This window comes from Centroberyx gerrardi, chromosome 8 (assembly GCF_048128805.1).
Source record: "Centroberyx gerrardi isolate f3 chromosome 8, fCenGer3.hap1.cur.20231027, whole genome shotgun sequence".
Lineage (NCBI taxonomy): Eukaryota > Metazoa > Chordata > Actinopteri > Beryciformes > Berycidae > Centroberyx > Centroberyx gerrardi.
Genome location: NC_136004.1, coordinates 27,229,234 through 27,243,657, shown reverse-complemented (window position 1 = coordinate 27,243,657; position 14,424 = coordinate 27,229,234). Strand labels below are relative to the sequence as shown.

The 14,424-nt window shown below is 42.0% G+C and overlaps 1 protein-coding gene across 1 annotated transcript in view; it reads left to right on the top strand.

The window, feature by feature from the left end:
* Positions 1-12,722, top strand: part of prodhb (proline dehydrogenase (oxidase) 1b) — a 13,974-nt gene extending 1,252 nt beyond the window's left edge. The window contains exons 2-14 of the mRNA XM_071897688.2: positions 1,077-1,285; positions 3,796-3,830; positions 3,919-4,068; positions 4,485-4,549; positions 4,663-4,779; positions 4,966-5,039; positions 6,248-6,329; positions 7,225-7,317; positions 8,113-8,259; positions 8,946-9,121; positions 9,882-9,980; positions 10,206-10,294; positions 11,443-12,722. Of these exons, the coding sequence (XP_071753789.2) occupies positions 1,077-1,285; positions 3,796-3,830; positions 3,919-4,068; positions 4,485-4,549; positions 4,663-4,779; positions 4,966-5,039; positions 6,248-6,329; positions 7,225-7,317; positions 8,113-8,259; positions 8,946-9,121; positions 9,882-9,980; positions 10,206-10,294; positions 11,443-11,633 (1,527 nt within the window). The 3' untranslated portion in view covers positions 11,634-12,722. The remainder of the gene's footprint in view (positions 1-1,076; positions 1,286-3,795; positions 3,831-3,918; positions 4,069-4,484; positions 4,550-4,662; positions 4,780-4,965; positions 5,040-6,247; positions 6,330-7,224; positions 7,318-8,112; positions 8,260-8,945; positions 9,122-9,881; positions 9,981-10,205; positions 10,295-11,442) is intronic.
* Positions 12,723-14,424: the final 1,702 nt, after the last annotated feature.

Genomic DNA, 14,424 nt, shown 5'->3' with positions numbered 1-14,424 from the left:
AAATTCTCTGATTCCAGCTTCTTAAATGTGAATATTTTCTGGTTTCTTTACTCCTCTATGACAGTAAACTGAATATCTTTGGGTTGTAGACAAAACAAGACATTTGAGGACGTCATCTTGGGCTTTGGGAAACACTGATCGACATTTTTCACCATTTTCTGACATTTTATAGACCAAACAACTAATCGATTAATCGAGAAAATAATCGACAGATTAACCGACAATGAAAATAATCGTTAGTTGCAGCCCTACTGGGGATACAGTGTGTAATGACCTTGGTGTGGAGCACTGCAGTTTTTTTTTTCTCACTTATCAACACTTCCTGGAATCAACAAAATCAACGGAAAGCTAGTCTGTGGTTTTGAAAATATGTAGCTACACCAAATGTGAAGTAATAGTCAAATTAATCATCACTCTGGCCGTGGGTAGTGCTGTGAAGTTTCATCCTTCCTCCCTTTTTTTGTCTCAAATGCTGTATGTGGGATAAGATAGTAGTTCTCAACTTGGCAACATGAATTTGGGTGGTGATGAATTGCTTTTGCTCATGAAATAACAACAACTTGCAGCTTCTTGACTTCTTCCAATAAGCAGTCAAGTGAAATAGCTTATACAAGTGAAAGTAAAACTCATCAAAAAAGCATCAGGTCTCAAAGCTCCCTGTTTATTTAATAAAGGATGTTTCACACGCTTCAGCCTCTCCAAACAGGGAAAACAGGTCATGTAAATAGACTAACTTCACATAGACTAACCCAAAGGAAGGACACAGTTTCAATTAGTGTAAATTACTTTCAATTAGTATTAAATTATCACATTTTCAAGCACACTGCTTCAATTATATGCTTAATTTATTGAGTTTAAGGTTTTGACTTACCCAGCATCTTCATTAGAGTCAATACCTGTTTATCTGTTAACCTGCATCAACATTCACAATCCAAAAAGGTTGAGAACAAGAGGGTTAAATGACACACAACATGGAATCTATTAAGTCTTTTCGTCAAAAATGAAACTTAGGCTTAGTCCAGGCACATACTGTCAAAAAATAAGCTTTGATTGTATCGTCCTCTCTGTCCCCTCAGATAATGGATCTAGGTAAGAAAGTCATGGGCCAGAGGGCCTTTGAGCAGGCGATGAAGATGACGTTTTACGGTCAGTTTGTGGCGGGGGAGGACCACAGGGCCATCAGGCCGCTGCTGCAGAAGAACCAGGCGTTCGGCGTGGGCTCCGTCCTGGACTACAGCGTGGAGGAGGACATCAGCCAGGAGGAGGCCGAGCAGAAAGAGATGGAGTAAGACGATATCACATGAAAATGTTATTATATTATTACACTTACGCTTGCTTATCGACCTAGCATAACTGCTGATAGGAGGGGTGTTCTTACTTTACTTTTCTTGATTAATGTTATAGCACTTTCTTGCCTTTATAGCACTCTAAACTATCTGGCTTCTTATCCTACTGATGCTTGAGGAATGTTCACTTATTTTACTGTTGCACTTATTGGAAGTAGCTCTCGATAACAGCTAAATGCCTAAGTTGTGGTATTACCATACAGTTCAGTGGATATTACATATAAACAGAGACATTCCTCAAAAATTAGAGTTACAAATATGTTTTTGAGTCTATATTGTCACTGTAAGGATGCATTTTGCAAGGAGGAGGATGCATTTTGGGCAGATATTAAGAAGTTAACATTCAGTGTTTAAATTAGCTTATATCAAATCAGCTATATTAGTATCAGAATGAACCATAACCCAGCTTAGACCTCTTCCTCTTCCTCTATTCCTTGTAAATTGACACCCAGCCAGAGTACATTGCCAGTAATTTCCTCTTGTTTGATGCCAAAAATAGGTTTCATTTCATATGCCTCACAACCAGGAAGTGGGCGCTAACTCCAAAGTGATTGGTTTGCTCCGTCAAGGCCCATCTTCCCTGATTGGCTGGCTGGGGAGAAACTCTCACTCCTTAGGAATCCTGTCACATGAGTAACACGAGGCAGGGGCCATCTGATCCGTTCGCTGATGAGAACTTAGATGACAGGAAAAACCTTACGCAACCAGTCTCTATGGACAGCATCGTTGTTACTTAAGTTATAGCTCTGGGCATCCACACATTATGAGCAATTAGGACATCTCATGTGGTCCGAACTAAAATGTGGGCACATCGTCCCATTTAGAGATTAGTTCACCCAAAACGGACCGGCATTCTTTTATCTCACTCACACACTGGCTCTAGTTTTATAGAGGTCACATGTGGTGAAATGACAAGGCTGTTGTTAGGCGATATATTTCAGTATCAGGCGTTTAAGTCTGTTGACTCGGAGTGATAGCTGACTGCAATGTCACCTTGTGTCGGACAGAACGCGCTGTATTAGTATTTATCTTCTTATCACACCCTATAAGATGATAAAGCTCCCAGGCAAGCCATTTGGTATGACTTTTTTGACCCTTAGTTTTTGCAGTTTACCTCAGTATACGCTTTCTTTACACCATGTCACTAGTAATATGGTATCACTGCACAGCTTAGATATAGTTTGTCTAGGGGTTGTCTGCTTTCAGCCATCAAAACATATATCAAACTTCAGCCTAAAGGCTTTTGTTTGGCAAACACAGACCGTCAAACCAAAAGGCAAGAGGATAAGGCAGGTTAAACCCGCTTGATCCTAGACAGCAGGGTTTGACAGGCACTCCAATAATCTGTCAAGATAACAAAAACATTAGTCAGTGTCTAGCAGCAGAAAGGAGATAGAGGGCACTGGGGAAATTCCTGCATGGCCTGAAGTGTAGAGCATGATACTCAAAATGCCAGGTTTCAATTCCCAATAGGCCACCTAAACCACAGTTGTATGCACTGATGTTACAGTCAGGGTTTGACTGATATGGGTTTTTGAAGGGGAAAACAAACATTTTTGTAATGAAGCTTCCAACAAACAACATTTTTTATTCAGTTTTCCCCCCAAGAATTGTATTCTTGGCAAGGTGGAAAAGCCTCTGAACCAGTATTTAGACCATCATGGGACACTAAAACTCTCCACTGAAACCAAGACTAATTAAAGTATTTTAGCTAGCAGCTCTTTAAGGCAGGGCAGGGAAACTCTGGGATAGATTACTATCTTTGAATGAAGAATTAATAAAAAAAATATATTATTGAATAATTACCTGAATAAATAAAATGTGCAAAGAAACTAAAGATTCATTGCAGGTTTTACAGAGCTGTGGTCTGGGAGGAACCTCCATCATAGCCCAAATTGAATAAAAGTCCAATTTCAGCCTGATATTTTGGTTAACCCTAGTTACAGCCAGGTACCCTCAATGAAAGTTCCCACCAAATGGCATATCATGTTGAGAAAAAAAAGAGCAAGAAAAGGAAGAAAGACTGAAAACACATGAACAGGAGCAGTCCTGCCCCCAGCTCCACTGTTCTGAACCCTCCTGACATCCCCAGTGTCCAGCATGCTTAGTGTTTAGTCATCTGTTCGGTTACATGAGCTCCCCGGTGCCCCGTGATGAGGTGGGAATAGGTCCAGTGTACTGTGACGCTACAACTGCCCTCTGAAGAAGGTCAGCAGGCTGACAGCGGGACAGCTCAGCTTATTTGGGGTCACCTAGAGGTTAACGTGATGACAGCCTCCGGCTAGCCATTGCCTCAAAGCCACAGGGTTCACGGAAAGAGAGCTAGTTTCCAAATTGAAGTCTATAATACCAGACGTTTGCTGTAATTCTGATGCAACTTAAAATTCTAATGTTGCCGAAACCCATGGCAAATTGACTTATTTTGTCATTTGTATTTCCTCTAATTTAGCTCATGCGTATCCGCCGCGGAGAAAGAGAGTATAGGTAAGTTGCCTTGTTTTGCTCTCATTTGTGCACAGAGCACATGATGTAATTAGAAGTAATAGGGATGCAAATTTGTTTGGAACCCCAGGCGCGGACCACAGAGAGAAGAAGTACAAAGCGCACAAGCGGTTCGGGGACCGTCGCGGGGGAGTGACCGGAGCCCGCACGTATTTCTACGCCGACGAGGCCAAGTGTGACCAGCATATGGAAACCTTCCTCAAGTGCATCAAAGCATCTGGTGAGCCAGAAGAACATATTTCCTTTCGGCACTTTACGGTCAGGTTGTATCTGCACAATGCTGACTCATATACTTCTTGTTTATATGGTATTTTCCAGCAAATGCTGCAGGCTGCCACCCTGCCGCAGAACAGCTTTACCGCTTTGCTGTTGATATGTTACTGATAAGCTGATAAACTGTAACATGTCAACACGTATAAAACATTACCCATAATCGCTGTCTTTGACTTACAGTTGAGTACTAGGACTCAAATCACATTATGGCATGTTATCCCTCAACCTATGCGTACTGTGGTCCATTTCTATAATCCACCCTTTTTATTACACGCAGCACCCTATATGCCTTTCATAAGCATGCATTTACTACCATCTGGCTTTACATCATTGATTTTAATACTAAGTATGTCTGACGCCTAGGTGGGAGTTCAATGGACGGCTTTTCTGCCATCAAAATGACGGCTCTGGGACGACCTCAGTTCCTGGTAGGCACGAGGGGTGATTAAAGGGTCAGTGCACCAATTTAGCTGATGGAGTTTTGGTAGGGGTGGGCTGTCATGTTTGTCCTCTGCCTCTCCCCCCCCTTCTCTCTCTAAAGCTCCAGTTCTCAGAGGTCCTGGTGAAGTGGCGCCGTTTTTTCACCTTCCTGGCAGCGCAGCAGGGGAAACATGACATGGAGGCCTTAGAGCAGAAGCTGGAGCTGCAGCAGCTGCAGGTGCATGATTTTTCCTCCTCTGCTGTTGTTTGTTGATGATGTTTGATTATCGCAAGAATACTAGCTCATCATTACACTTGTGCGATCTCTATACAGTGTTACAGTTAATGATATCGGCCATCTGCGCACTTGATATGACACATGAGGATAATGAGCATGTTGCTGTGTGCATCTTTATCAATCTAGGAATTCTTGACCAGACTGGGGGCAAAAGGTGACTTCTATAGCTGGTTTACTGGAAGGAAACAGGAATCTTCAGGGTGAGCATGCACACTGACTTAATTAGTGTATTTTTTTGCATTCAGCAGCAGGACTTAATGTATAAACCGCAAGTCTTATGCCACCCTCAGACCAATCATTCATCTGTTTCTTTGGATTAGTATTAGTCCTGCACAATTAACTGAAAAATATCGAAAATTGCAGTGCTGGCTACTGCAATTTCCAAATCACAAGAAGCTGCAAAGTTTTATAGATGAAAAATGATTACAGACAGTTTTTTTTTTTTATGTCTGTTGCTGTGCAGAATCTCAGGCCAATAAATTGTTTTTGTTGCTAAAATATTTCATTTTATTCAAAGCAAATTAGAGCAAATTATAATCACTGTCTGAAAAATGTTATGTAGTATAAATAGTGTCCACATGTATTGCAATTCATATTGCAAGGGTAATACTTGACAAACAAATCACAATATGATTTTTTCATTGTCAGCATCATGCAGCCCTAATCACTACTGGCAGTTACATAAAGAGGAGATAGCTGTAGACTGATACTTGAAGTTTGACTGAAATTAAACTTTGAAAACCATTATTTTTGTTTAGGACATGCTGCTAAAATAGGAATTTTATCATTTTTGTAAGAATATTTGTTTGCTGATTTATGTATTTCCTACACACAGGTCTGCTTAGTCATTGTTCACTTTATATATGATTATTTGTTTTAAGACAAAATTTAAAGAGGTTACACAAGTATTTGCTATAGTTTCACTGCTGACATTTGCTTGGCAGAAGTCAGATGTTGCCACATGATGTTACAGTGATGACACAGGGGGGTAGACTGGCAACACTTCCCACAGTTTTTGAGTAGCATCACCTCATAGAGGAACTGAGTAAGAAACTTGCAATTTTGTGAACAGCCATTTCAACAAAATTGTTGGTTGCCATATAAACACTAGTTTTCCTCTTACTAAATAATCACAGTTGTAGGATGACAGCATCTTTGGGCGAGTTTTTCTATTTGAATGAATGGTGCTGTTTTATCCAAATAAACAATCTTGGCACATTTCAACACAAGTCGGACCATTTTATCTGTTTTGATTTTCAATCCAACTTTTAAAAACCTGGCTAGTTTTGCATAGCTGCGAAGTGGCCAAACTGTGTGCAATGCAACCAAAAATAATTGTACTGAATACTGTTAATACCCTAATTAATACTTTGTTACCACAATACCTTGCTGTCCTCTGCCCCACCAGCACCATTGACATGCTGGACTGGAACGGCCTAATAGACGACAGAACAAAGATATCGGACCTGCTGGTCGTCCCAAACGTAGAGGTCAGTAGCATGAAGCAGTGAAAGAGAGAAAGAAAGGAAGAAAGAAAGAAATTTACTGAAAATGAATGCGGTTAACAGAACATCCCAAAATCTCTAGATAAAACATCTCAAATAAAATTCGAGGCCAAAACGCACAGGAAGCAATAATTGAAATGTGTCATTTGATTTTCCTAATTTGATGCTTCTGAGGTTCACAGCAGGCAGGAGATCTGAAGTAACAACAGCACCTGCATTTAACCACAATTATGGGTAGCGGTTGCAGGTATGCAGGTTTGCAGTTGAAGTTGTGGTTGAAGTTGGTGTTTTGTTTGGTTGGAATGAAAACCTGCATACTCTTGGTCCTCCATAGCACATGGTTGCCCATTGCTGAAATAAAGTGTTATGCTAATTAATGACTTGCTTAGCTTGCAGTCCTTTTGCCTCAACCCCACCTTGACCTAGGTCAGTGGTCACTGCAGCTCTAGAAATCTCACAAAAATGTGTTAATTTCTGTCCTCTTTTGACGCTCCAAAACTTGTCAAGGTGGTATGATGTGCAACTTGATGCTTTTAGCCAATTCTAAAGTGGGTTATGCCCAATTTCACCCTGGAGCAAGGCGGTCCTGTTCCAGAGCAGAGATAACGCCAACTTTCAGGTTGTCTGCTGAAAATCTAGTAAACCTTGGGCTAACTAGAGCGCAGTATGAATCCCTTGGCCCTCGGTTAAGGAAAGGCCTGGATTGATTGCGTGTGTGCGAGAAGGGGGTAAGTTAACCTAGAGCTACGTGTTGACCTAGAGTTAAAGATAGCCCTAGCCTAAGGGTGGGCAATGTAAGAAACACTAATGGGTTTCTTGCGGTGTGATATTGGATTCATTAGCATCTCACGGTGGCTGATCTCCTGGGTTGTTTTCCCAGATAGGTGAGCTGGAGCCTCTGCTGGAGAAGTTCACTATAGAGGAGGAGAAACAGATGAAGAGGATGCTACAGCGCATGGACGTCCTGGCTAAGGTAATACTCTCACATACACTAAAAGGACTTTAAATGTATGCTATATCATGTTCCTATCTCTTCAGTGTCTCTAAACTGAACTCTGTTAGATTGACTGTGCACACACTTGAAGCAGCAATTGTATTTGTTGTTGATCAACAAGGAACAAGCATTCCAGCAAGGCAATGGAAGCTCATAGAGGAACAAATTTAACCATTTTTACCTACTTTTTTCACAACCCATTCAAAAGACATTGCCCAGTAAGAAATGACGCACATCACAATCCTCCAGAAATGAATATTGCAGAATGGAGATAACAAGTAGTTGCACCCACACAATCTGATTGGTTGCATCCATGGTGATAATTCAAAAGGCATGGCAAGCTCGGCTTTATTGGCTGGCTGCTGTGAACATTTTTGTGGTAGCCATGGAGCTAGTCAGTCCTGTTTTTTCTTCTCATGTATATATACTGCTTTAAAGAAAACGTTTCAGCCAGTACAAATGTGTTGCTTACCATTGTATAAAAGCCATATTATATGAGAGGGCGTTTTGTTATTTGACAACATGTACTTTGGTGCGGCTAACTCACCACTTAACCAGCGTTACCACAAGCACAGCAAAGAATCTAAAGTATTACTTGGACAAATACGTTAAAGATTTCAAGGTTTTATATAGACAGAAACAGTGAACTCATTCCTTCAGTTGATGAAACTTACATTAATTAAACTATAATGACTATGTTGAATAAGACACCCTAGTATAATAAATGCTATTAGGTAATAGCACACAAAGTGAATGGGATCTTCTGTGTCCCAGCACGCCGAGGAGAATGGCGTTCGCTTGATGGTGGATGCGGAGCAAACCTACTTCCAGCCGGCTATCAGCAGACTGACGCTGGAGATGCAGAGGATCTACAACAGAAAAAAGCCTGTCATCTTCAACACCTACCAGTGCTACCTCAAGGTCAGAACCCAACACTGAGAAAAAGTGTCATGTATAAATGATTGACACGCATAAACAGAATGCATACGCAAAAATTGGAAGGATAATGTCAAAGAGGGATTTTGCGTTTTAATTTGGCGCTTTAGTCTTTTCAGTACACCATGTTAAACAAATAACCTATTAGCTCTTAATAGGGTTTCATGATGATAACATTTATTGACATTTATAAAACAGAACAATGTGTGAACACCATGTAAGCAGGGTTTTACAAATCTGATTAGACTGTACAGTATATCCAGTTTTACACATCTGGCCCCAGATCCAGCTTGCTGTTCCTACCTCCTTACTACATACATCAGATTTAAAAAGGTGCTCCCCTCAGGGTGTCCTGCTGGCTTTGTTGGCTGCAGCGCATAACAAGTAACCATGATCCTAGGTTCAAACCTGTCTTCTTCTGTCCTCCATCCCCCCCCACACACACACACACTCCTTATTTTCTCCTTATTTCCTCTTATTTTCCAATAAAACAGCAGTGTCATAAAAGAACAATTTCAAAAGAAAGGTGTTTACCTTGCAGGGAATAAAAATGGGTCTTCTGCACAGCTAAATATGCAAAATTGTATGTCTAAACCTGGAGGATTTGATGCCAATGAACTTTTTTTTTCTGGCTTGCTAATGAGGGACTCATCTCCTTCATTGCTCCGCAGGAAGCCTATGACAACGTAACCATGGATGTAGAGTTGTCTCGGCGTGAGGGTTGGTGCTTTGCTGCCAAGCTGGTGCGCGGGGCCTACATGTACCAGGAGCGAGAACGGGCCAATGAGATCGGCTACGAGGACCCCATCAACCCCGACTACGAGTCCACCAATAGGATGTACCACAGGTAAGAGATGAGGCAGCTTATTGAGCAACATTTATTTATTTGTGTTTGTTTTTTAACCTTTGTTTACCCAGGGAAGACTTATTTATTATTTATCGGCAAGCATCCACCCTGCTAATGTGTCCTTGAGCAAGTCACTGAATCCCCAAACATCCGACATCCCTGGAGAAGGGAAAGCGGAAAGAGAATCTCTCTATGGGATTCAATATGTTTTGCCCAAAAACAAAGTGGGCAGGCCACCCATTTCAAGCATTTTATTTCATTCGATTTTTGAGGCCAAATAAGACAGGGAACTGGCTAGGATGATAGGCCGCAGCATAGTATGAGGAGGGATTCAAGCTCATCCAGTTATGGGTTCAGGATGTGACATTAACATACAGAGTTAGCAGCTGAATGGATTTGTGCCTATTTTCTGGTTAATGCATTCATTGTTTGGGCGTATTTTTAGTGTTTTCTTGTGTAAAGATAGTCTCGCGTCACATCATAAATCATACATGCTAATGAGAAATGTTTTGTTTCATCTAGAGCATTTTATGTAGGTGAATTATACAACAATGTAAGCCACATGTTAATTTGCATACAATATGTAATCTATAGTTTAATACTTTCCACTGCATCCTCAGTAGAAAACGGTCATTGTTCTGGTAATTCCCACTTAGCAAACAATGCACAGAAAAGGTCACGGATGTGTCAAGCACAGTAGCACAGTTTAATTTCCTGCTTTGTGTGTGTGTGTGTGTGTGTGTGTGTGTGTGTGTGTAAGGTGTTTGGACTATGTGCTGGATGAGATTGAGCTCAACGGAAATGCCAATGTTATGGTGGCTTCCCATAATGAGGACACAGTGAAACACACCCTGAGAAGGTAGGGGCCAGTCCAATTTGGTAACTCTATTCACATTGGTATTAGTTTAGCCTTTTTGTTATTTATTGTGTTGGTGAGTGTGTTTTCATGTACCTCCCAAATGACAGAGGTGACATTTTAACATTTCTCTTTTCCTCTTGCTTTTGCGCTCAACCTCTTTTTCTCTCTCTCTCTCTCTCTCTCTCTCTCTCTCTCTCTCCCTCCCTCCCATAATCCCTAATCTAGGATGAATGAGTTGGGTCTCGTTCCCACAGAGAACAAGGTGTACTTTGGTCAACTACTGGGCATGTGTGACCAGATTAGCTTCCCATTGGGTGAGAAAAACACGGATATAGACACACACACACACACACACACGCACACACACACACACACACACACCCCGGTACTGACCTTTCCTATCTTACATAAGGCTGTTGATTTGACGGCTTCAGTCTGGCCTCTGTAGGATTAGTATTGGCCATCCTCCACAATCGCTGTGAGCTGTCTCGCCGCTGACCTCGCAATTGCACCCGGACTGTATGGACGTCTGTCTGCGACCCGAGACATGTGACATATGAACCGAGACACCTCCGTATCGACGAGCCGCCCCCTAACGGAGCGCCGTTTGCCGGCTTTCACCACTTATTTGTCAGACAAAGACACTGACGCAGCGGCGGCAGGCAGTTGTCTGTCAATGCGAGGCTCAATTGACTTGAGTTGAAATGAAGTTGACCGCTGTCGATGTAGGCAGACCCACGTGTCATCAGTGTTTCTTTAGGGACAGAGCAGCTTGTGCTGTGTCTTTTGAATCGTGTTACTAAAAGAATTTCTCTTATGAAACGAGTTTAGATGTTCGCTCGCTGCATCCATTCACTCACCCATCCATCCACCTAAACACTCCTTTTAAGTTTACTTTTAAATGTGCCGCATTATACATATATTCAGTGTTCCTGATGTTTTCAAATATACTATGGCTTGGGGTAAGAGTAATATTCGTCATGATTTTTTGCAAGTTATTGTAGTTGAGTTAAAAGGGCATTTATTGAGTGAATTTCAAGACTAAGCCCTCACAGGCGGGAACAGTCGCAATACTGGACTCTGAACTGGCAGACAATACCAGCTCCTCTAATTCAAATGAGGCAAACCTGCTGAGTGGAGGCTTTCCACATGGTGTGTCAGTTCAAATGCTATAAGCTTGCCTGATTGGAAGGGGAGTCAATCAAGATGACGGCCAGTGGACTGGAGTTAGTCCAGAATGGCCTGTAAAAAACGATGGACTTTTGAAAATGCGATAACTTTAGATGTAACCACTCAAACCGAATCAAATTTTAAAAAATGTCTCCAGGAAACATCTTTGATCATGTATGCATAGGAAAATTTGAATTCTTATAATAGGGCGCTTTAACATCCATCTTCATCCATGTCGCACTACAAAAAGGCCTCTTTTCTGTTTCCCCGACCAATCCCCTCTCAACCCCAGGCCAGGCCGGCTTCCCCGTCTATAAGTACGTTCCTTATGGTCCGGTGAACGAGGTGATCCCCTACCTGTCCCGGCGAGCCCAGGAGAACCGCGGCTTCATGAAGGGCGCGCAGAGGGAGAGGCGGCTGCTGTGGAAAGAGCTGAAACGCAGACTCGCCTCCGGGGAGCTCTTCTACAGGCCGGTGTACTGAGAGCGCGGACGAGAGGAGGATGTGTCAGCGTGTCGAGATTTTCATCTTCTTCTGGTCGACTGCTGGCCCTGCTGCTGCCGCTGCTTGTCCGTCTCTCTCTCTGCACAGCTCTCCCTGGATGTACAGTACATCTCCTGTTCTACCCCGTCCTGTAGTTTTTTTTTGCTGATGGACTCTTTCTGTCCCTCACTCTCGTGCTGCCTTTTTTTTCCTCTCCCACTGTTGTTTTTTCTGCATCGCTCAGTCCCCTTCTCTTCCTCGTTACTCTCTCTTTTGTCCACCTTCACCCCCCCCCCATCCCCTCCCCCTCCTCCTCTGTCTTCCTCCCATGTTCCCCCTATTTCTTTCCTCTTTTGCCTCTGCATCCATAAGCATTCCTCATTGTGTCCTCCCAGCGTCCATAGAGCCCCGGTATCCATCAAGCGGGCATCTTTACTACTCCAAAAGGACTCCCTAAAATGTCAACGAGACCGAGGCGGGCGTCGCTTTTTATCACTCGATTTATCTTGGAGAAGGACAACAATAATAAAAATAACTGGCTTGATTTAAATGGCAGTAAAGGATACATCGATATTCCTCTCCCTATATTATGATTTTGACTCAAGGATAACCACACAGTACCCCGAGGAGGCCTCTCTGTATATTTGCACGCTGTGTTTCAGAGGTTGTATTGCCGGTTTGGAAATGATGTCCGTTTGTGAATCAATGAGAAAGTGTAAATGGCTCCTCACAGCACATCCCTCTTCTTGTAAAGGGTGTTATGTTTGTTATTGTATTTACTGGGGGAAACTATATCCTTGCTCACTGGGCTGTTGCAGCAGAACATAAAGTCTACAGTATTCAATGAGTGAATCTGCTGCTAATACAGTCGCCTAGGAGTCTGTCAGGTTGTGTTTTCATGACGTAAGATAGGGAGATTTAGTAAGAGGAGAGGTTCTCGTTCTGTTTATTGTGTTTTTGATGGATTAACACTGCATTTTTTGTCTTATCATTTACCATGTAAATATGTTGGAAGCAGTTGGATTGGGGTTGTCACAGTTTTCTGTTTGCTTCTGATTTCATTTATTGATTAAAAATGTCACAAGACTTTATGATCCTCTGAAATTGCTCATTAAGTAAATGTGTATGCATTGGCAACTCTATGTCAAATTTTCTGTAATTTTGTTGAAAGGACTGAACATGTTATTTATTGACTGTAATATTTATAGCTATGAGCTATTTGTACAGCTTGGGTTGTTTTGGGTTCTAATTCTAGGCCACATTACGCCTCATTATTGATACACAATTAGTATTTCAGTCAGAAAGTAATCAAGCTTCATGATAATTATGGCCTTGTCATTTTGTGAGAGCAGCCAGCGCTCTGTAGACCATCATTTAATTACGCATGATGCTGCACTCAATACAGATCACAGAAATTGGATGCATTAATCATTACTCAGAAGAAACTTTAGTGGCTGTTAAGTTTTACTGAGGCAAAGCGCCGCAGAGCTGTCATCTCCGCTGTATTCTATTGGTTTAATTAAGAGTCAAGTCTACTTTTGATGTGAGATGTGCCTTTGGGTATCAATTTGCCAACAAATCCCTTCTTATAGGATGCTAGATTTTTCCTGGTTAGCTGTTCAGTTACGAAGACAATTTAGAGGACACATTAGAGTCTGAAGAAGTTCCAAGTCAGTCAAAATCAGCACGGCCTCAGCATATTCTTTGGGACTTATCAACACTTCTTCCCTACATTAAAGCACACAGGCATGTAATAGATTCAGCCGGAGCTAATTTACTCAACGTAATGAATGTTGACATTGCGTTATGCAAGACGTGAAGGATGGCGTACGTAACCACTTTCTGTGGGCTCGTCGGCGCTGGGTGCCACATGGTCTCACGTCTCGTACTGTTAGCTCGGCTGCGCCCCTGGGTTTGTGGTCTGAGTGGGACCGCACAGCAGTCCGGTGCCTTTCTGAGCAGAGCTGCGTATGCTGTGACAGGCTCTGACAGAGCTGCTGATGTGAACGCATACTGAGCAATTCATCAGCATTGTTTATTTCGGGTTAGCTTTTGAAAAGATTTTTGTTTCAGTAACACAAAAGATGGATTGGCTCGCTGCTTGCATTGCAGCCGACGCTTAATCTCTAATCAGCGTCTGTGTGCCAATAGATGAACTGACAGTAAGAACCGCTGTGGCTTTGAGCCGCCTAGGAGTATTGCATTTTTTTTCTTTTGACAGCAAACTGAGATTACTGGCACACAATGCACAAAGCAGAGAAAACACAAACCCAAGGACATGCATTTTTCAGTGGTATGATTCGAACTTCCTCGATGGTAATATTAATACCCACAGTAATGAGATGATATTTAAACTTGATTTCACCCCAGGAGCGCTGGGAGGAGTCACTGACATTACAGAAATCATATTTTGGAATATACAGTGGTAGAATATGGGAGCCTGGCTTCATGCATCTATCCTGCATTAATAATGCAGACAATTATTTCTTAATCATTATACAGTAGAAGCAAATTAGTATATTGTGAAAGAAAATGAATGCCTCTAATTAGTTTGCAGACTGTTCCTTGTAACTTACGATGGCCACAGTGAGAGCAAAACAGACAAAAAAGACTTCCTCTTACGGATGGAGCAAAACAGTAGGAGCAGTTTTCACCAGTCAGAACAATGATTTTTAGTGAGTAATCATCATTTAACCAATCCAAACCTTTTCACATCAGTGACTTTTTCTTCCGGACCACAGATGAGGAATCAGTGAGATGTAGCGATTGTACTTTCACTTCATCCACAACA